General features: G+C 41.9%; 1 protein-coding gene across 3 annotated transcripts in view; it reads left to right on the forward strand.

Annotated features, from left to right (window-relative positions):
* VPS13B (vacuolar protein sorting 13 homolog B) overlaps positions 1-22,916 on the forward strand; it is a 1,225,788-nt gene that overhangs the window by 638,345 nt on the left and 564,527 nt on the right. For all 3 annotated transcript variants that reach the window (XM_056522379.1, XM_056522375.1, XM_056522376.1), the window contains exon 25: positions 12,388-12,591. In XM_056522379.1, coding sequence (XP_056378354.1) covers positions 12,388-12,591 — 204 coding nt within the window. The remainder of the gene's footprint in view (positions 1-12,387; positions 12,592-22,916) is intronic.

Raw genomic sequence — 22,916 nt, forward strand, 5'->3', positions numbered from 1 at the left:
TTCGACTGACCTTAAAGGAATTATCCAGGATTAGAAAAACAGAGCTGATTTCTTCCTAAAACAGTGTCACCCCTGCCCTCAGGTTGTGTGTGGTATTACAACTTGACTCCATTAACTTGAAATGAACGGAGCTGCAATACCACACACACACGTGTGGTGCTGTTTTTTTAAAAGATACCAGCCCTGCTTTTTTTTTAATCCTTGATAACCCCTATAATTTAATGTGTATGGCCAGCTTTAGTCTATGCTGATTATTAAACTCAATAATAAAGCTCCCCCTTGGTGGCTGCAGGCAAACAGTTTTAAAGTTGCGTAACATAGTCTGTGTACTTTTTTATCCTTTATTAGTTAATGTACACACCCACTCCTTGCTCTTAATGAATTTGTGCTGACCATATGAACAGCACACTTTGCGTTTATTAGAGGATATACATTCTCACAGTAATTGTCATAGTTGTAAAGTGACAAGGTTTGCAGTTCAGTAGGCTGACCTGCCTTCTAAACATTCTTAAAGTGAAGCTCGTTTTGCTACTCAAAGAAACTATTAAATTGCCACCTTAAAGTGTCAAATGAAATTTAACAGTGAAGATCAAAAGTGACGTCACACTAAACGGGAAACCATTACTCTGCTATTTGTAGGGATTCAAATTTTTGCACATAAAATTCCATATGATGGCTTATTTTTTGTGCCACCAATTCTACTTTGTAATGACGTTAGTCATTTTACCAAAAAAATCCACGTCAAAACGGGAAAAAAAATTAATTGACCGACAAAATTGAAGAAAAAATTTCATTTTGTAAGTTTTGGGGGCTTCCGTTTCTACACAGTGCATTTTTTGGTAAAAATTACACCTTCTCTTTATTGTGTAGGTCCATAGAATTAAAATGATACCCTACTTATGTAGGTTTGATTTTGTCGTACTTCTAAAAAAAATCGTAACTACATGCAGGAAAATTTATACGTTAAACATTCTCATCTTCTGACCCCTATAACTTTTTTATTTTTCCGCGTACGGGCCGGTATGTGGGCTCATTTTTTTGCGCCGTGTTCAGAAGTTTTTATTAATACCATTTTTGTATTGATTGGACTTTTTGATCGCTTTATATTAATTTTTTCATTATATAAAAAGTGACCAAAAATACGCTATTTTGGACTTTGGCTATCATAAGCCACCGAGACCGTCACAGCGTGACCCCGTTTTAAATACCGGGACCGGGCGCAGGGCGTACAGGTACGCCCTGCGTCCTTAAGAGGTTGAAGGAAAACTGTCAGCTTTCTCCCCCTCTCTCATCATTACAGAGCAGGGAGAAGAGGGAGAGGTGGTGGGAGGGGAGGGATGAGCTGGGTGACGCTGCGGCCAGCACAACTGACGTCAGAGTGCCAGTAAGCCCGGCCTGTGCCAGTTAACACCTCATTTGCATATACAGAAAATAGAAGATTATGGCCAAACGACGTGTTGGATCCGAGCATGGTAAGTGCAGGGGGAGAAAGCTGACAGGAAGAAATGTACAAGAAGAAATTCTGCTGTACATATTGTGACATCTAATGGAAAAGTGTAAATGTTTTCTCCACCTATTTGTAAATTAACTAAATAAAAAAATATATAAACTGCAACAAAATACCAACAGCAGTAAAATCAAACATTTTCATTTTGATAGATGATAAAGGTCTAAGTACTAAATGTTCCTACCCTAGCTTTTCCTTCATCCATATAGCTTAAAAAAAAATGCAATTTGACAATAATCACACAATGGATGAACAATGAATCCCACAAAAATAGAAAAAAAAATGTATATGGGGATACTGTTTTACCAGTTGTGGGCTAATCAGTGCTAGGGTCATTTTTATGTTCTGAATTGTTTTGTAGGTCAAGTGCTTCCACAAATTGAATTGCTCAGAGCTACACTTGGGCAAATAAGGACAAAGCACAGAAGTTCGAGGAGCATTTATGTAAATTTTGTTAAATTATATAGTGTTGAAAGCTTTCATCATATAGAAAAATCAAGCCCTGTTTAACATTGAATGCAGATTGACCCTAGTGTTTCCTGCATCTGTTCTGCCCATATACGAAGTCAGCATCAAAGCTGTTTGTGTCCCTAGGCTTAGAAATATATAAATATAAAGTTCCCATTGATTCAGTAGGGAATATATGGCATCCAGCTGTGGTTGGCAACCTTGTCCTTATTCCTTATGTGCGCCATGTTTTATACAATGCATGGTATATGTGTTGTCATATACATCCTGTGATTAATGCTTATTTATGAATGCTTGTGTAAATATCTTCCAACTTGGTCAAACAATGTGTAAGTTAAACATATCTTTCTGTGAATATTGCAATAACAATTCCGAGTGGGCTGTGCAACTGGGATATATACATGCCTTCATGCTAGCAGCTAAGGACATAACCAAAGCCTATGCTCCTGTAGCCCTATTTTCAGAAGCAAATGGCAAATAATTAGCAGTTTCCAAAAAGTTTGACTTCCTGCAAGTTTTTGATGTTTTTTTTGCTCATGTAAACTCTTTTCTTTCTGGAGTGGGTTTCAGATGGTTTTATTTAACAAAACATTAATTTATTTTACCTTATTTTGACCTCTTATAAAGTAGTGGTATTTTAGTTTACCTGTTTTTTGGATCCTTGTTTTGAAATTGCTGATTAATGTAGGTTTTACTGTGTTTTTTGTAAAAAATATTTGGGCCTTTTTAGCCAAAGCCAAAAGAGGATTCAGAAGGAAGGATATTCCTTTATACAGTGGTCCTTCAACTTACAGTGTTTTCAAAATACAGTGATCTTTTCTGGATCATTGTAAGGGTGCATTCCACATTTTTGCAATTCAGTTCCCATATCAGATTCTTGATAAAAAATGGATTCCTCAAAATCATACTAATCTGTATCAAAATGTGTGTACAAATTTAAACATGTATACGGTTAAAAACATATACGGTTTGAAAAATTATGTCCGGTTGCATCAGTTTTTTAAGAAAAAAACAATATTTAACATTTTTCACTCCATTTTGAATAAAGTTTCACTTGTTTGATTGAAATTCCAAGAAAAAAATTGTGCAAAGTAAAAAATTGTATGGTGCAAACTGGATGGCACCGTACGCACATATGGTTCTCTACGGTTCCCATTGACTCCAGTGTTAAAAAAAAAAATGTATACAGTTTCAATATGGTTTTTCACCTTGACCAAAAACCGTGGTAGGCTACGGTTGTGGGTACGGGAAAAAAAAAACGGACAAGACAGAAAAGTGATGCAACCGGATGCATTGTTTGGCATACGGTTTTCAATACGGTTCCATATGATTTTCAAATTGAATACGTGTACGGTATTTAAAAAATGTTGTGTGAATGCATCCTAACTTGAAACCATACTAAACAATACAATGCTACAGACAGTCCAGATCTAGGAAACATGTCAATGACTGGAAGAACTGACCAATCAGAATGGGCATTTCACTGGTAAAACACCTGTATTACTGAAGTGCATGCACTGACTGGCTGTCTGGTAGTGCCTCACTACAGTACAGGGAGGTACTACGTGTTCTGTACTACTCTTTTTTGTTAGCTGCTCATTTGGACACCAGATTAGGGTGGCTCATTTTACTTTTTGGGACACTGTGTGTTCTGTACAGGACCCTGAAGAAGCTCCTGTCCTCTAGATAGACAGTGATTTACAGCTTCCAGCAAATCTTTCTTACTTTTATATGTAAGGACTTGCTTTATCTTTATTAGTTATCTACTTTTTTTATTCTTTAACCTCTTAAGGACCATGGACGTGTATACACGTCCAATGGCCCTTAACCGGGTATGACGTGGGCTCCTGACTCGAGCCCGCGTCATAACGGCCAGCCCCCAGCTGATCCCTGTAGTTGGGGGCCGGCGTTAATAGCCGACATGCGGCGATCGCCGCAGCCGGCTATTAACCCTTTAGATCGCCACTGTCAAAGTTGACAGTGGCGTCAAAAGGTGCCTGTATTCAGTCCCTGGTAGTCCAGTCGGGTGGATCGCCACTGCTGAGGTAGCCTGAGGGCTTACCTCTCCTTCCGTGTCGGCTCCGGCGCTCCAGGCTTTATCATTCGAGCGCAGAGCACACAGATGAATGGGATTCCTCCAAAAAGTCCCCTAAGGGGACTAAAAGTGTAAAAAATAAAAAATAAAAAGTTTAAAAACACACACCTTAACCCCTTTCCTTATTGAAGTTTAAATCACCCCCCTTTTCCCAAATTCCATATAAAATATTTATAAACATAATAAAAATAAACATATATGATATTGTTGCGTGTGTAAATGTCCAAACTATAAAAATATATCGTAAATTAAACTGCATGGTCAATGGCGTACGCGCAAAAAAATTCTAAAAGTCCAAAATAGTGTATTTTTGGTCACTTTTCATACCATAAAAAAAGGAATAAAATGCGATCAAAAAGTCTGATCAAAACAAAAATGGTACCGTTTAAAACTTCAGAGAACGGCGCAAAAAATTAGCCATCATACCACCCTGTACGCAGAAAAATAAAGTCATAGGGTTCAGAAGGGGAGAATTTTAAATGTATTAATTTTTCTGCATGTAGTTATGATTTTTTCCAGAAAGTGTCATTTTTACCGAAAAATGTACGGCATAGAAGCAGAAGCCCCCAAAAGTTACAAAATTTAGTTTTTTCTTCAATTTTGTCGCACAATTATTTTTTTTTCTGTTTCGCCGTAGATTTTTGGGTAAAATGACTGATAAGCCATCATATGGATTTTCAGGTGCAAAATTGAAAGGGTTATGATTTTTAAAAGGTAAGGAGGAAAAAACGAAAGTACAAAAAAAGAAAAACGTTTGGTCCTTAAGGGGTTAATCCTCATTTTTTCCTATTTTTGGATGATATTTTTCAGTTATGTTCTCAACATACAATTGTCATTCTGGAACCAATAAACATTGTAACTTGAGGGAACTCTGTATCATTCCTTATGAATCCACTCTAGTGCTTGGCGCAAGTAATTACACTACACGGTAGTATTTCTTTCAAATAATTACACAGTAGCATTTTTTCAAAATGAACAGCATTTTATATTTTTTTATTTTTTATTTTTTTTATTAAGTCTGTGTGCCTAACCTTGAAAAGCAGTTTTTAAAGACAAAGCCAGGAGTGGATAAAAGAAAAAAAAAAAGATAAATAGTAGATTCTATATTATATATCTCTCACCTGATCCACACTTGGGATTTACTTTAAATAGGCAGTGTCAGATATAAAAACTTTATATATGTACATCTTTGCAAAACAATAGTTTTTGTAATATACTTATTTAAAAAATGTTCACATTTTATTAACGAAAACTGCCTCCGAAAATCGCATCACTAAGGGTCCCCATACCTCCTGGGACACTGATGAATCCTACAGCAGCATGAGCGTGTCCAAGGGTTATGGACACAAGATGGCTGATTGACAAGGCTACAGGAGCAACACAGCCTGCAGCGACACTGCTGTAACATAGTTTTACCAAACATGTGCCTCCAGCTGTTGCAAAACTACAACTCCAAGCATGCCTGGACAGTCAAAGGATGTCTGGGCATGCTGGGAGTTGTAGTTTTGCAAAAGCTGGAGACACACAGCTGAAGGCAACAATGCTGCAAAAAAAGTTATCCAAACAGTGTACCTCCAACTATTCCCAAACTACAAGTCTTAGCATTACATGACTACTTAAGGATGACAAACATGAATGACATAGGAAGATCTAAGTTATACACTTAGCATATTTTCTTTGGTAGAGTACAGGCAATCTCCAATAATCGTTGTGTGTGAGCAGTGCTGCCATGCTCCTCCAAGAGCAGTGAATCAGCAGAGTGAGTGAGGGGGGGGGGAGTCTGCACAGTACAGGCAAGAGAAGGACACACCCCTTCTCTTTGACAGGATGGAAAAGACATTGGGGGATATTTATCAAAGGATTTAGACTAGTTTTTCCTGTCTAAATTTGTCGCACAGAAAGTCATAGTCTAAATATGTGTGACTTTTCTGGGACTTTTGCTTTAGAGGATTTTTAGAACATGATGCATTCTAGTCTATTTTAGGCAGAAAAAATGCATTGGTGCTGAATTTATCAAAAGCGACTTTTTAGCGACAAGTCGCATCGGCTGAAAGTACGCCGAAATGTCAGACCATGCTGGAGCAGGTTTAAATATAATCTAAAGCATAGATCCCGAAGTCTGTGCACAGAATTTATCAAGAGCCGTGCGCCTTTTGATAAATTAGGCGCACAATAGACCAGCCTAACCCTCTATAGTTTGGTCTACATTGATGCGGGACAAAGAAAGCTTTGATAAATCTCCCCATTGAGCAGCTGTAATAAGCTATTTTTATTGAAATATATATCTGTGATAGAGACATAAAAATTATATTTAGTACTTCCGGTTCCGGCATGGGTGATTGTGGCAGCAGAGTAAGAAGGCTCCCACTCCCCCTGGCTATTACACCTGCCATTAGCTGCTGGATCCCGCTCCGCTTGCCTCCCCAACTCAGTAATGACACTCCTGATATTTGTGATTATTTGAAAAATTCGATAAAAATTACTTGAACTACCTCCCCGACTCAGCTGCAGTCCCCTCCATGGTTGCAATCTCCAGTGATACTTCTGCAGCCTCCAGCAGTGCGGTGCTGTTACAATGGCCGCCACACTGGTGTGGCGGCTCCTGCGGCTCCCACTGCTATGGAGGCCGCACCTCCCTCCCTTATAAGCACTGATGCTGGTGCTGAAACAATGGATGCTACTCCTAGCCTTGCCTCGGCCCCAGAGCTCTATCCTGTATCCTGCATCAGGCGGGGGCTCACAAATGCAGGGGCAGATGACCCACTCCTGCTCCCAGGACAGTGACCATCCTGTCAGCCGCAGTCAGTACCACCAGACGGATTACATGCTGCTGGCAGCAGCAGTAGTGCAAAGAATCTCTCCAAGTGTGCAGTGCATAGTGGAGGAAGCCCTCAGGTCTGCTCTCCAAATTCTACAATTGGAAGTTGCTGATCATTCCAGCCGCATGGGTGAGGCAGAACACCGTATTTCATTATTGGAAGATGGCAATACCGTGCTGCGGCGTTGCGTACAGTCTGCTGAGTATGACCTTTCCCGGATGAGTGAGAAATTTGAAGACCTAGAAAAAAGGTTGAGGAAAAATAATTTGTGCATTGTGGGCGTGAAGCAGTCGGTGACATCAGGGGATCTGCAAAGTTTCTGTGAGCGTAAGCCCTGGGCTTATCTCATCCCTGCACAGTTGAACAAGCACACCGTATTGGATCGGAAGTTGCCTCTGCCCCGGGGCCTGCAGCTCTGGCGCACTGGCCTCGCCAAGTCATTCTTCGTCTACTGGACTTTAACAACAAGCTTGAGATATTGAGGGCCTACAGGCGCAAGTCTCAGCCACTAGTGGTCCAAGGTATGCGACTGTTGATTTTTGAAGATTTCTCAGTGGAGGTGGCGAATGCCGCAGAGCCTTCAGTTCTATCTGTCCAAGGGGCTCTGATATCTTATGGCGCTTCCTCTCCCTCTTAATCAGGGATAAGTCATTCTTAGACCAGTTGCGGGGGTGGTGGTTGGAATTTGATAGTGAGAATGCATTGCATCGCTCAGACCCACTTCTCTATTGGGAAACGGGTAAAGTGGTTATGCGGGTAAACTAATGTCCTACCTGAACTCGCTTAAACGTACCTCACATTCCAATTATACCACTGCTAGCTCTCGCTTGCACCAGGCTTACACCCTCTTTCTCCAATCTCCCACCGACTCAAATTGGGAGGCGTGGATAGACGGGAGCGGTTGACTCGCTTCTTTGAGGTGGAACTTTTCCTCCAGGGGGAAAAAGCAGGCCGTTTGTTGTGGAATCTGACAAAAGGTTGCAGTCAACCAGCCCATGTAACTAAACTTAAGGATGAAGGGGGGATACTACATACTGAACCTCACTCCATAAATAAATCCCAGGCCACTTTTTATGCTAAGTTATACCAAGACACCTCCTCTGATAAGTCCTGTAGGGGCGATTTTTTTTGAAGGGTCTTGATCTGCCATGTTTGACGTCTGATCAGAGAGATGTCTTAAATGCCCCAGTGACCGAGGAGGAAATCCAGTCCGCTATCCGTTCTCTACATGATGACAAAGTCCCAGACCCTGATGGCTAATTGGGGGAATTTTATAAAGCACTTCTTCCTCAATTATCCCCAGTACTCCATGATGTTTTATCTGTCTTTGTGATTACAGGAAGGGTATCAAAAGAGGCATTGATGGCCTATATCAAGGTGCTGGTCAAGCCCGGCAAAGACGCTAGTGACCCTGGATTTTACCAAACCGTTTCCTTGATAAATCAGGATATAAAATTACTTTCTAAAATTCTAGCGGATCGATTGTCTAGATTTATGCCAACTCTAGTGGGGCAGCATCAGGTGGGCTTTATTAGGAATCGCTCGGCCACCATGAACATTCGGACGGTGATGACTGTTCTGGACAGATTGCAGCACCAGCCACGGCCAGACTATCAACCGGCCCTTCTAGCTGTAGATGCCGAAAAGGCTTTCGATAATGTACGGTGGGACTGGTTGGGGCTGGTGCTGGATCTCTTCGGAATCAGGGGGGCCTTTAGAGATTATATAGTGGGAGTGTACCGGGTGCCGATGGAGACTGTGTGTACCCAGAGCATTCGATCTGCCCCTTTTTCACTTTGCATGGGCACTAGACAAGGGTGTCCGCTCTCACCTCTCCTTTTTGATCTGGCTATAGAGCCGCTTGCTAGACACCTACTGTCCTCCGATCTCTATGAAGGTATTTAGAGTGGATCGCCAAACGGTTATATTGACTCTGTTCGCAGATATTATTCTCCTATTTATGAATGCATTGGGACAATCATTGCAGGGGGTTCTTGTTTTTTTTAGTTTTTTGGTAGTTTTTCAGGGTACAAGACTAATGTTGTTAAGTTGGAGCTACTTCCTTAGGCACTTCTCCCCTGCACTGGCTGCTGTTAGTCTTGGGACTTGGAATTAAAATTGCTTCCTCCTTGGTCACCTACTTAAACATCAAAGTGGGTAAAATGGTAGACACGGCTAAACTATCCCCCTCTCTTTAGTAAAATTCAGTCGGAACTGAGGAAATGGATGGGTTTGCCACTTATCTTTGACATTTAATTAAGATGGTCAGCTTTTCCTGCCTTCTATATCCCCTACAAACACAGCCCATACTCTTGTGTCATGCTGTTGTCCGTCTGCTGAAATCTGCTTTCACTAAATTTGTCTGGGTGGGTAAAAGGTCCCGTATTGCACTTCAGAAGCTCATGCTCGGTAAACAGGAAGGGGGTCTTAACTTCCCTACCCTTAGGGGCTATAATATTGCATGCCTCTTCTTTTTTGTTGTGGACTGGGTCAACGGATCATCCTTCCATGCTATCACCGGTCTGTAGGGAGCTCTGGCATCCCCATGGCAACTTTCCACATTACTGTACATGCCTTAAGCAAAGTTGCCTCCTTTTGTGAAGCACTCAGTTTTATTGAGAGATACGGCTGTAGCTTGGAAGGACGTTCGCAAATTGCATCAACTCCCGTTTCTGATGTCCAAAAACTTCCCCCTCAGAGGGCAGCCGGTATTTCCTCAGGTACTTCCCTCTAGGACGCTGTAAATTTGGGAGATAGAGGGTTGCACACTGCAGGTGATCTTATGGCCTTTTCTACTAAAAGCTAGCTCTCCCCTTCTGCGCTGCTGAGAAAATTTCAACTCCCCCCTACTCATCTGCTTCCTAGTCTACTTGTTTTGTAAGGATAGACTATGCAACCTTGATAAGGAAGCCCCTATACACGCTGTAGATAATCTTATAGGTACTAACCCCAGTAAACATTCCACACTCTATCCAGCCATAAAGAAAGTTCTTCTGAAAATTGATCCTGATATCCTTTTTTCCTCTTGGTCCAACTGGATCCCTGATAGGGACATTTCGGAGTATATCCTGCAGGGCTGGCATAAAGTTTGCAAAAGTGTCATCAATGAGAGATGACATGAAATGTAGTTAATATTGGCCCATAAAGCCTTTTACTACTTCAATATACTCCCCACTCCGGATTTCCCTAATAGGATCACGGCCTTATAAACCTTATACGTGAAATATAAACCTTCCTTTCACGCCACGTACCGTACTTTTTCACCAGTTTCGCCCCCAAGATACCCCAGTTAATACATGAGGTTATCCTCTTCCATCCCTACCACTACTATGCTGCTTGCCTAACTCAAATTGTTCTGCAATATTGATAGGCTGTATACGGAACAGCACAAGAAGTCATGCACACAACAGTTTTTTACTGAATGGGAGATCTTTATTACTTTTGCATACACGGAATTAGAAATAGAGGACACAGTGAGGCCCTTTAGACACACAGAATGGTACTGTCGGAGTTCTCTGGAAGATCTGTTAGGGGCTCTATGTCTTCCCACACAGTGAATGTTTTATGCACCTTTTTCATCTTTACCTGCTGTGTGCGTTTATATGGGTGTTCTTATTATTTGTATTTTTCTCACGCTAGTTCTACCTGTAATGTCTCATAGGCCTTTGTACGGGCAGTCAACTACCCTTATATATATTGCCTTTGTTTTCCTGTTTTCGTCTCACTGATGAGACTGTTTTTGTTTTATTTCTTGGTTTTTCTACCAAGAAAATTTGAAATAAAAAGTTTTTAAAATTTTTTTTACATGTACATGATCAAGATGAGCTACTCAGTAACATATAAGTATTTTTTTTTTGTGTTTTTTTTTTTTTTTTGTGGGATCTGACTGGTACGCTTTAAAAACTGCATTGAAAAACTGCATAAAACCATCTATGGGTGATTTCACATAGTGTTTTTAGGACCAATGCCATTGAATTTTGTGATGCAATTTCTTTAAGTTAAAGCCAGAAGTGACTTAAATAGCAATTGAATATATAAAGAATGACTTCTTTATATGGTATAAAGTTATTCCAAAAACCATGTGTATTGAAACCCTTAGGCGGGGTTCGTATGTAGCATTGTGGTAAGTATTTTTAGCTAAAACCAGGACTGGGTCCAAAAAGCTGAAAAAGGTGCAAATCTTTTCATTACAGTTATTCTCTTTCTCTTCCACTATAGTTTTTCTCTGTGTCTCTTTGGCTAAAAGTTACTAATAAAAATGCTACGTGTGATCCTTGCCTGAGGACGCTTTCTCTTGCCACTAAGGCCAGATTTACACATCATTGATTTTTTTTGTATGTGAACTAAAAATAGCAGATTGCAATGATACCTGCTAAAAACCATTGATAGTTTCTTGAAGTTAGAGAACTTGAAACATTTACCGATCTAATCTTCCTTAATGACGTTGCCTGCAGACACCTCCATAGAATATTTCCTTGTGTACTTCCAGAATTTAATTTATTGGACCATGTGTCTGGTCGCAGTTACATTCTTAGTTTGTGAATGTTCTCCAATATCTTTGCTAGAAATTCTTTATCTACTTAGTTTCTGGTTAATGGTTGTCGACATGGATGTAAGGCTTATATCTCAACACGCTCTAGAATCCTGTTTTCCTGTACTGCACCTAGGAAAAGGGGAAACATTTGCAAAGGGGGTATTAGGCTATGTTCACTTGCTGGAATGTCTGCACAAATCTCTGTGTGGACCTTTCAGAGAGTGCAGGTCATGGCATAATCTGCTGGCGCTAGGACCGCACAGGAATGCGCAGTTTCATAGACAACTATGCATTCTGTGCAGTCTCTGCACAAAGAATGAACATGTTCATTCTTTGTGCATACACGGAAAATATAATTTCCGTGCCGGAAACATCTGACACATAAATTCCACCGTTTGCACTGAGCAGTAGAATCCTGTTGAATTTAACGTGACTCTGCTGCAGCGGAATTTCCATGCAGACATTCCAAGCGGAATTTTGCATGCAAATTCTGACCTGCAAACCCAGCCTTAGGATATTTTTCACTTTTTTCTTCCATCTTTTGCATATGGCAAAGATTTCTTGAAGGGGAGAGGGGCCTTACTTCTGCTGGTTTATCAGTGTTAGAGTGGTCACTCTCATACACTTGAAGATTTACCCTCTCTTCCCAGAAGTTATATATGATAAAGTTTGACATTATAAACAGTTTTGTAAAAATATTTAATGTTGTGTTATGGTTGGGCAGGTGTTGTCTAGTATGTCTAGTTTGATGAAGAAGCATTCTGCACTGGCTGGTGAAGTAGGATCCTTAACCAGGACCCCCTCTTTAGAATTGTCAAATAGGGCGTGTGAAAGGGGACTATATGCAAACAGATGCTCAAATTTATTAATTCTAATGATTATTCTTTGTACGATCCTTCTGCAGTATGTTTTGTTTTTTGATACAAATAACCTAAAATAACTTTTTTCAACTCCTCATTTCTAGGTGCAATTATTATACCAGCTGACTGACACTATGAGAAAAGTGTGGGAGAAGATTCAGAAGAAAGGCATTCTGTATCAGTCATCATTGTACTTTGACTCTTCAACTGGTCCGACTCCCAGCTCACCGGTCAGGAGCAGCGTTGGCACAACGCCTCAAGATACCAGCACATGCAGCCCATCTGCTGATATTGGGACCACTACTGAGGTAAGTGTTTTTGATGAATGATTACACTGTCAGCACATAAAGCATTGCAACCATCATCATGCAAACATCAATGTAAATTATGTTTTACAGCACGTACTTCAATATGCATGTTCTTCATTTCTTTTCAGTCGACCACCTTCAGCCTTATGACATTAAACAAATTTTTTTTTTAAATGTGAACCAGTTCTTGTAAAATAAATATGAATATAGGAATCTCATTTGGTCCTAGTCAATAACATAGTTATCATGTAAATATGCATCTAAAGCTTTTAACAAATATTGGAAAGAAATTGGTGGTATGTAAACAGACTTGTGACACGTTCCTCTTTGTTAACATACTTATCGCAAGCAAACATATAACACAGTTTGATTAATTCCGCCCCCCAATAGACTTGTTTGGTGATAGATGTTCTTTGAAAGTGTTTTATGATATCACAATTTCCATTTGCTTTAAACTAAATTACATTACTCTTCTTACGGAATCAGTAGAAGAAAAGTGAATATTCATGATTAAAATAGTAGAATTTTTTTTATTTACTTCATGCACCATAAACACTATTTAGTGCAGCAGTGTTTTGGATTAGTAACCCTTCACTTGGCTAGGACACAATGGAGTCAGACATGAACACTTCAACATTGCCTTACTGCACAGTAATATTTGTCCTTGGAGTAAATAAAATAAAAATTCGGGTAGTAAGGGGACAATTAACACAGAATACCAAACCCCTGGGCCTTGGCCTTGGGTATAAAACCCCTTATAAACAACCCCTAAAACATAACTTTTACTGTGTGCTGTTAAAACATATAGTCCCAACAAAACATTTTTTAAACTGATACCAGAGTGAACCAGATTTGTGAATATAATGTATTGGCGAGTATACACTCCCTATATGGAAATGAAAGGCCCTGCAGTGGCCGCTATATTTATTTATTATCCACTCCGATTGTCATGTAAAACGTCACTCAATTGCCGCCTCTACATGTTTCACCGTAACAATGGCTTTCTCAAGAGGCAACGGTGGCAATGCCATTGCCACCATTGCCTCTGTAGAAAGCCACTGCAGGGCTGTTAATTTCCATATAGGGAGTGTATACATTATATCCACAAATCTGGTTCACTCCGGTATCCGTTTAAAAAAAATTTGTTGGGACTATATGTTTTAACAGCACACATTGTATATGTTTATAAGGGGTTTTATAACCTGGGCCAAGGCCCAGGGGTTTGGTATTCACTTCCTAATATCTTGTTACTGTATCATCTTACAGAATTCATAATGTGAAGGGCTTTGCCATAGTGACCTGTAATTTTCTTAGTGCTTTGTTTTCCTCACATTATCCAGTCTGCTGAGATTTATTAGGTACAGTCATGACCGTAAATGTTGGCACCCTTGACATTTTTCAAGAAAATTAAGTATTTCTCACAGAAAAGGCTTGCAGTAACACAAGTTTTGCTATACACATGTTTGTTCCCTTTGTGTGTATTGGAACTAAACCAAAAAAGGGAGGAAAAAAAGCAAATTGGATATAATGTCACACCAAACTCCCAAAATGGGCTGGACAAAATTATTGGCACCCTTAAAGGGGTACTCTGGTGGAAAACTTTTTTTTTTTTAAAGTCAACTGGTGCCAGAAAGTTAAACAGATTAGTAAATTACTTCTATTAAAAAATCTTAATCCTTCCAGTACTTATTAGCTTATGAATACTACAGAGGAAATTATTTTCTTTTTGGAACACAGAGCTCTCTGCTGACATCATGACCACAGTGCTCTCTGCTGACACCTCTGTCCATTTTAGGAACTGTCCAGGGCAGCATATGTTTGCTATGGGGATTTTCTTTTACTCTGGACAGTTCTTAAAATGGACAGATGTCAGCAGAGAGCACTGTGGTCATGATGTCAGCAGAGAGCTCTGTGTTCCAAAAAGAAAATAATTTCGTCTGTAGTATTCAACAGTTAATAAGTACTGGAAGGATTAAGATTTTTTAATAGAAGTAATTTACAAATCTGTTTAACTTTCTTGCACCAGTTGATTTAAAAAAAATAGTTTTCCACCGGAGTACTACTTTAACTAATATCTGGTTGCACACCCTTTGGAAAAAATAACTGAAATCAGTTTCTTCCTATAATCATCAATAAGCTTCTAACACAACTCAGCCGGAATGTTGGACCACTCTCCCTTTACAAACTGCTCCAGGTCTCTTATTGGTAGGGCTCCTTTTCCCAACTGCAATTTTAATATCTCTTCACAGGTGTTCAATGGGATTTAGATCTGGACTCATTGCTGGCCACTTCAGAACTCTCCAATGCTTTGCTGCCATCCATTTCTGGGTGTTTTTTGACGTATGATCTTGGACGCAAACCCAGCTTTCTGACACTGGGCTATACAGTGTGACCCAAAATCCATTGGTAATTCTCAGATTTCATGATGCCTTGCACACATTCAAGGCACCCAGTGCCAGAGGCAGCAAAACATTACCAAAACATCATTGAACCTCAACCATATTTCACTGTAGGTACGGTGTTCTTTTCTTTGTAGACCTCATTCAATTTTTGGTAAACAGTAGAAGGATGTGCTTTACCAAAAAGCTCTTTCTTGGTCTCATCTGTCCACGAGATGTTTTCCCCAGAAGGATTTTGGCTTACTCAAGTTCATTTTGGCAAAATGTAGTCTTGCTTTTTTATGTCTGTGTCAGCAGTGGGGTCCTCCTGGGTCTCCTGCCATGACGTTTCATTTCATTTAAATGTCGATGGATAGTTCGTGCTGACACTGATGCTCCCTGAGCCTGCAGGACAGCTTGAATATCTTTGGAACTTGTTTGGGGCTGCTTATCCACCATATGGACTAGCCTGCGTTGATACCTTTCATCAATTTTTCTCTTCCGTCCACGCCCAGGGAGATTAGCTACAGTGCCATGGGTTGCAAACTTCTTCATAATGTTGCGCACTGTGGACAAAGGCAAATCTTGATCTTTGGAGAGGGACTTGTAACCTTGAGAGTGTTGATATTTTTCCACAGTTTTAGTTCTCAAGTCCTCAGACAGTTCTCTTCTCTTTCTGTTGTCCATACTTAGTGTGGCACACACAGACACACAATGCAAAGACTAAGTGAACTTCTCTCCTTTTTATCTGCTTTCAGGTGTGATTTTTATATTACCCACACCTGTTACTTGCCCCAGGTGAGTTTAAAGAAGCATCACATGCTTGAAACAATCTTATTTTTCCAGAATTTTGAAAGGGTGCCAAAAATTTTGTGCAGACCATTTTTGGAGTTTGGTGTGACATTATGTCCAGTTGGCTTTTTTTCCTTCCTTTTTTGGTTTAATTCCAATACATACAAAGGGAATAAACAGATATATAGCAAAATATGTGTTACTGAAATCCTTTTCTGTGAGAAATACTTCATTTTCTAGAAAAATTTCAGGGGTTCCAACATTTACGCCCATGACTGTATTTACACTTGTTTTTGTACTTAAAATATCAAATTGTAATCTCTACTATGGGCAGGGGTAAAGGATTTTACCCTTTGTCCCTGTCCACACAGACACTGCTGCATTTATGTCAGTGTGGATCGCAGTGATTGGACACCGCACCGATCAGACACATCCTGTTAGATGATCATTTTAGGAGGATGTAAGACATGTCAATGCATTATTTAAAAGGTTTTTCAGGACTTTAAATGGGTTATCCAGGAATAGAAAAACACAGGTGATTAATTTCCAAAACCACTCCCTGTCTGTCTCTAGGTTGGGTGTGGTATAACAACTTGGCTCCATTCACTTCAATGGAACTGAGCTGCAGAACCACACCCTACCTGGAGACAGACAGGAAGCAGTTTTGGGGAAACAGCTGTTGGATGGGCCTGCAACCCAACACAATGATGTACGGCTGCTTACCTCAGCTCAGTCCATTAAAGGGGTACTCTTGGGAACTAAACCCAAAGCTCATCCTTTCCCTCTCATTAACCTGTTAAATCTAAGTCAAAGTATCATTCATTAGCTATATTGACCTGTTTCCCCTCTTAAATGTTTTACTTAAATGCAGGTAGTGAGCGAATTACATCATCCAGTCATCCCCTCTGTCTCTGTCCAAATCCCTCTCTGAAAGCAGCTCCCACCCTTCTGAGTGACACAGATCATGTGGTTTCTGCCCTGCACTGATGAGTCATGCTCTCTTTAGTGGTGAGAACTGGGATATGTGTGCAGCCTCATCCAATCAGACACTGAACCTCTGAGGGTGTGGCCTGAATGCCGGAGTGAGTGGACATGTCCCGTGAGAGCTCCTGCTACCCCAGCCTGTTTAACCCTGGTGTACTTACCCTGCATGGCTGGTATTCCTCGGGGCAGTGGGAACCTCCGGTGCAGCCTCTGGTCCGGTCTCAGCAGCTGTTGAAGGTCCGGCTCCTGCGGCCTGTGGAGTCCTGGTTCCAGTCGGAGCTGCACTGTGGAAATCCGGTGCGGCGGCTGGTCTGGTGGTGCAAACCTGCTCGTCCAGGGCTGCCATGGTGGGTGCGGTCCCTCCGGAAAGTTGTCCGCCTGGTGGGCCTTCCTGAAAAGGTGGAAGGGAATGATCCTGTGCTGTTCCTGGAAACGTGGCTGAGCGAGATTCTTCCGGTTGACACCATTTCTCCTTATTTCTCGGTTGAACGGGCTCCCCCACGTCCCTTTCTGGCAAAATTCCTACTCTTCAAGGACAGAGATGCTGTTTTAAGTGTAGTGCAAATTAAGGGAGAGGTAATTTGTGATGGGAGCAGAGTGTCTTTCTACCCTGACTTTTCTGTGGAGTTACACAAGCAGCGGGTGCAGTTCACTGAAGTGAAGGGCTACCGCTACTCGATGCTTTATCCTGCTCGCCTGAGAGTGGTGGATGGAACATCTACTAAGTTCTTCACCTCCCCGACTGAGAGGCTCTTCATTGGGTGGATGCGGCTCCTCCTGTCAGACCTCCGGACTGAACTGTTATGGACTGTCCTACTCTTGGCTGTTCTCTCATATTGTTCTTTAGGTAGTGGTGAGGAACTTAGCATTCCTTAGGGTCTCCATAGGTTCCAGTTCCCTAGGGTATTCCAGAAGGTACTTAGCCTGAAGAGGGCATGGATAGTGAAGGGCTATCATGACTCCTTTTCTAGTTATGCCAGAGGTGTCTCTGTTTTAGTTACTAAATCCTTACCACTGGGTGTTTCCCAAGTAGCCTGTGACCACTTTGAGATGTTTGTGATACTACACTGCTCTATGGGCTCTTTCTCTTTGTTCTTGTCTCTGTTTAGGTGCCACCTCCTTTTTCAGGTCTCTGTGTTGGAGTCGATTACTAACAAACTATTGTCTTTTCTCTCCGAACCTGTCCTATTTTTAGGAGATTTCAATGTAGTTCCTGATCCTCTACTCGACCGCACCACTGCTGCTGACCCTGGCTCCTTCTCTTTTAATACCTGGCGCAAGGCGTTGGGCCTAACCGACCTTTGGAGGTGGAAGTACCCAACTGCATCTGCCTTTTCCTTCTACTCTGCAGCCCATAGGTCCTTCTCTCACATTGATCTTGCTCTGGCATCTGAGGATCTCCTCCAGGCAGTTTCCTACACCACTAGGGGGATCTCAGACCACTCTGCTATACTGGTAGTTCTCAATCTAGGCCCTAGTCCCCCTTCCCGTATTTGGCACCTGCCCCCTGGCTGTTTGCAGGCTAAGGCGGTAGTGGAGGCGTTAGGGGTTGCCCATATTGAGTACTGGGAGCATAATACTACTTATCCGGACCCTTTAGTGCAATGGGATGCATACAAGGCCACGATCAGAGGTGCTTTTATAGCGGGACAGAGGAAAATTAGGTCGGCCATGGAGAACAGGTTGTTGCAGGAAGTCAGTGCTTTAGAGGTGGCATATATTAGGGATCCTTCTCCTGATCATGAGAGGGCGTGGGTCAAGGCTCAGAGGTCTCTTTTGGTTGTCGAGAAGGATCGGGTTCAATTTCTGTTGACGAATAGGGAAGCGTTTAGGGATAAGAATGGGAAGTTGTTGGCCTATTTGGCAAGGGCTAGTCCTCCTTCTGCCTCTATCCCTTGTATTAGAGGCGGGGATGGTTCTGAGGTGTCTGACCCCCAGTTGATTAACTCTGTCTTCAGGGATTTTTACTCCTCTCTGTATTCTGCTTCTAGGCCTTGTCAGGGGGAAATTCAGTTTTTTCTACAGGAGCTATACCTTCCCACGCTTAGTCAGGCTCAGACGGATGCATTGAATGCCCCTTTTATGGTTGAGAAGGTGGAGCAGGCTATTCAAGATCTTCCTCATGGGAAGACCCCGGGTTTAGATGGAATGATAGGCAATAGGTATAGGATGAATGGGGAGCGACTGGCCCCTATACTCCTTAAACTGTTTAACTCGATAGTTGCCGCGGATTCTCTTCCAGACTCTATGAGGGAGGCGTTGATTGTTGTGCTTCCCAATCCTGGAAAGGACCCGTTGCTGCCTGATTCTTATAGACCTATTTCCCTTTTGAATGTTGATATTAAAGGGGTATTCTGGGCAAAAACATCTTATCCCCTATCGAAAGGATTGGGGATAAGATGTCTGATCGCGGGGGGCCCCCGCAATCTCCCTGCAGCAGCCCCCATTCTATGCGTAGCTGCGTCTTCAGTTTTGGAAACCGCCAGGCTTCCAAGACGCGGATGTGACATCACGCCACGCCCCCTCCATTCATGTCTATGGGAGGGGGCGTTACGGCCGTTACGCCCCCTCCCATAGAAATGAATGGAGGGGGCATGGCGTGACGTCACGTCCCCGTCTCGGAAGCCTGGCGGTTTCAAAAACTGAAGACGCAGCTACATATAGAATGCGGGCTGCTGCAGGGAGATTGCGGGGGGTCCCAGCGGTGGGCCCCCCGTGATCAGACATCTTATCCCCTATCCTTTCGATAGGGGATAAGAGGTTTTTGCCAGGAATACCCCTTTAAGATCTTGGCTAGCGTGCTGGCTACTGTCCTATATGGAGTCATTAGCTCTGTCAGTCATCCTAACCAAACTGGGCTTATTCTGGGTATGGCTACTGATGTTAATGTGAAGTGCCTGCAGCTTAACATCGCAGCGGTGGTGGAAGGCTTTCCTACTGCAATGGTGGTTAATCTGGACATTTATAAGGCCTTTGACTCGGTGCTGAGGTCCTGGGTGCGTTTGGGTTTGGTCCCCGATTCTGTGCTTGAGTTCGCTTGTTATACAATAGCCCCAGGGCTCGTATTCGCACTAACTTAGATGTTTCTGCTCCCTTTCTCCTTGGTCATGGGACGAGGCAGGGGTGCCTGCTATCTCCCTTCCTTTTTGCGCTGTCAGTTGAGCCTTTGGCGGCGGCCATCCGTAAAGATCCCACTATATATGTTATCCCCATGGGGTCTATTGTAGAGAAGGTTTCCCTTTATGCAGATGACACACTGTTGTATTTAGCGGATGCAGGGAGTCTAATCTAAATATGTATTACATATTGCTGGACTTATTCTTATAACATTTTAAGTGTCCTCCTTAATGGTGTATATTTGTGCAATAAAATCAGGACTTGCGCAAAATGTTTGCGTTTAAAATGAAAAGACGCAGTTGATAAATCGATGTCCACCACATGATCAGCCCTATGGTACACCGTGATTTAGAATTCCACTTGTAAAGTTCTATCAAAAATTGCGTGAAAAAAATGCGCAAAAAACGGAATTGGACAAAAAAGATTGCGCAATATAGACAGTGAAAACGGTGTATGTATAAAGATAAATGCCCCCAGTGTGTGTGTGTGTGTGTGTGTGTGTGTGTGTATATATATATGTGTGTATTTAATATATATATATATGTGTGTGTGTGTGTGTGTATGTTCCAGCATCACTTCCAAACTGCTAAAGATATTAACATTTAACTTGGTACACATGTTGCTAATATGTCAACTACAAACATCGTATAGGTAAATTAACCCTTACCCGCCCCCCATTTGCGAGGGTCAGGTTTTTTTTCTTTTTAAGTTCGATACGAGTCTATGGGAAATACATGTTACTGCGTAACTTCCAAGCAGCTGGATATATTTCAAAAAACACGTACAATCCTCCTAGGAAAACTATCTAGTATCAATCTGGGGCTCCACGCAAGATCTCACCCTGTGGTGTCAAAGTGATCAGAAGAACGGTGAGCAGAAATCCCAGAACCACACGGGGGGACCTAGTGAATGACCTGCAGAGAGCTGGGACCAAAGTAACAAAGGCTACCATCAGTAACACACTACACCACCAGAGACTCAAATCATGCAGTGCCAGAGGTGTCCCCCTGCTTAAGCCAGTACATGTCCGGGCTCTTCTGAAGTTTGCCAGAGAGCATTTGGATGATCGAGAAGATTATTGGGAGAATGTCATGTGGTCAGATGAAACCAAAGTAGAACTTTTTTTTTAAAAACTCAACTCGACGTGTTTGGAGGAGAAAGAGTGCTGAGTTGCATCCGAAGAAGACCATACCTACTGTGAAGTATGGGGGTGGAAACATCATGCTTTGGGGCTGTTTTTCTGCTAAGGTACCAGGACGACTGATCCGTGTAAAGGAAAGAATAAATGGGACCATGTATCGTAAAATTTTGAGTGAAAACCTCCTTCCATCAGCAAGGGCATTGAAGCTGAAATGTGATTGGGTCTTTCAGCATGACAATGATCCCAAACACACCGCCCTGGCAACGAAGGAGTGGCTTTGTAAGAAGCATTTCAAGGTCCTGGAGTGCCCTAGCCAGTCTCCAGATCTCAACCCCATAGAAAACCTTTGGAGGGAGTTAAAAGTCCCTGTTGCCCAGCGACAGACCCAAAACTTCACTGCTCTAGAGGAGATCTGCATGGAGGAATGGGCTTAAATACCAGCAATAGTGTATGAAAACCTTGTGAAGACTTACAGAAAATGTTTTACCTCTGTCATTGCCAACAAAGGGTATATAACAAAGTAGTGAGATTAACTTTTGTTATTGACCAAATACTTATTTTCCACCATTATTTGCAAATAAATTCTTTAAAAATCAGACAATGTGATTTTATGGATTTTTTTCTCATTATGTCTCTCATAGTTGAGGTATACCTATGATGAAAATTACAGGCGCCTCTCATCTTTTTTAGTGGGAGAACTTGCACAATTGGTGGCTGACTAAATAACTTTTTTGCCCCACTGTATATGTCAACTAAAAATATAGGATAGTTAATAGTCAAATCTATTGGAAATGTATGTTGCAGCATAACTTCCCCACGGCTGGAGATATTTCGATAATTCTTGGTTCACATATTATATATGTCAAATAAATTAATCCTAACATACCCCTTTAAGTGAAGAATGGAGTTTTTGTTTTTCGTCCCATGCAAGTGTATGGGACATCTGGTACCTAACTCCATAAGTTCCACTCTGCATCCACCCCATCTAGCAAAGACAAGCCCACCCTTTAAGCCACACCCCTTTTATTTTCTACCCTTTTTGTGAATCAGTCTGGCTTGCAAATCACGCCCACTCCCACAAAGCCACGTCTTCTATTTTCAGCTTACAATATCTTCAACACAACTCAGCCCCACCTGAACATGGGATATGAGGATTAAATATGAGGACGGTATATGATGTAGGGATATGGGGATGGGAAATGAGGACAGAATATGAGGATGGGATATAAGGAATATGAGGTCAGAAAATGAGGAGGGATTTGGGGTAAGGATATGAGGAGAGGATATGGGGTCAGGATATGAGTACGGGATATGAGGACAAAAGCTTCATCCTTTGTTCATCCTTTGTTGCTTTTCATTCCCCACAAGGATTAAGTAGGAAAAACCGGGCAACTCTGGTTACTTAGCTAATATATATATATATATATATATTTATTAGCTGAGTACCTGGCATTGCCCAGTTTTTCCTACCTATTCCTTATATATATATTTATTTATATTTGCCTGGAGTACCCCTTTAAAAGTGTCACGATGCCGGCTGGCAGGTAGTGGACCCTCTGTGCCAGAGAGGGATTGGCGTGGACCGTGCTAGTGGACCGGTTCTAAGCCACTACTGGTTTTCACCAGAGCCCGCCGCAAAGCGGGATGGTCTTGCTGCGGCGGTAGTGACCAGGTCGTATCCACTAGCAACGGCTCACCTCTCTGGCTGCTGAAGATAGGCGCGGTACAAGGGAGTAGGCAGAAGCAAGGTCGGACGTAGCAGAAGGTCGGGGCAGGCAGCAAGGATCGTAGTCAGGGGCAACGGCAGAAGGTCTGGAAACACAGGCAAGGAACACACAAGGAACGCTTTCACTGGCACTAAGGCAACAAGATCCGGCAAGGGAGTGCAAGGGAAGTGCACAGGTGAAAACCCT

The sequence above is a fragment of the Hyla sarda genome, chromosome 5 (assembly GCF_029499605.1).
Source record: "Hyla sarda isolate aHylSar1 chromosome 5, aHylSar1.hap1, whole genome shotgun sequence".
In the NCBI taxonomy this organism is placed as follows: Eukaryota; Metazoa; Chordata; class Amphibia; order Anura; family Hylidae; genus Hyla; species Hyla sarda.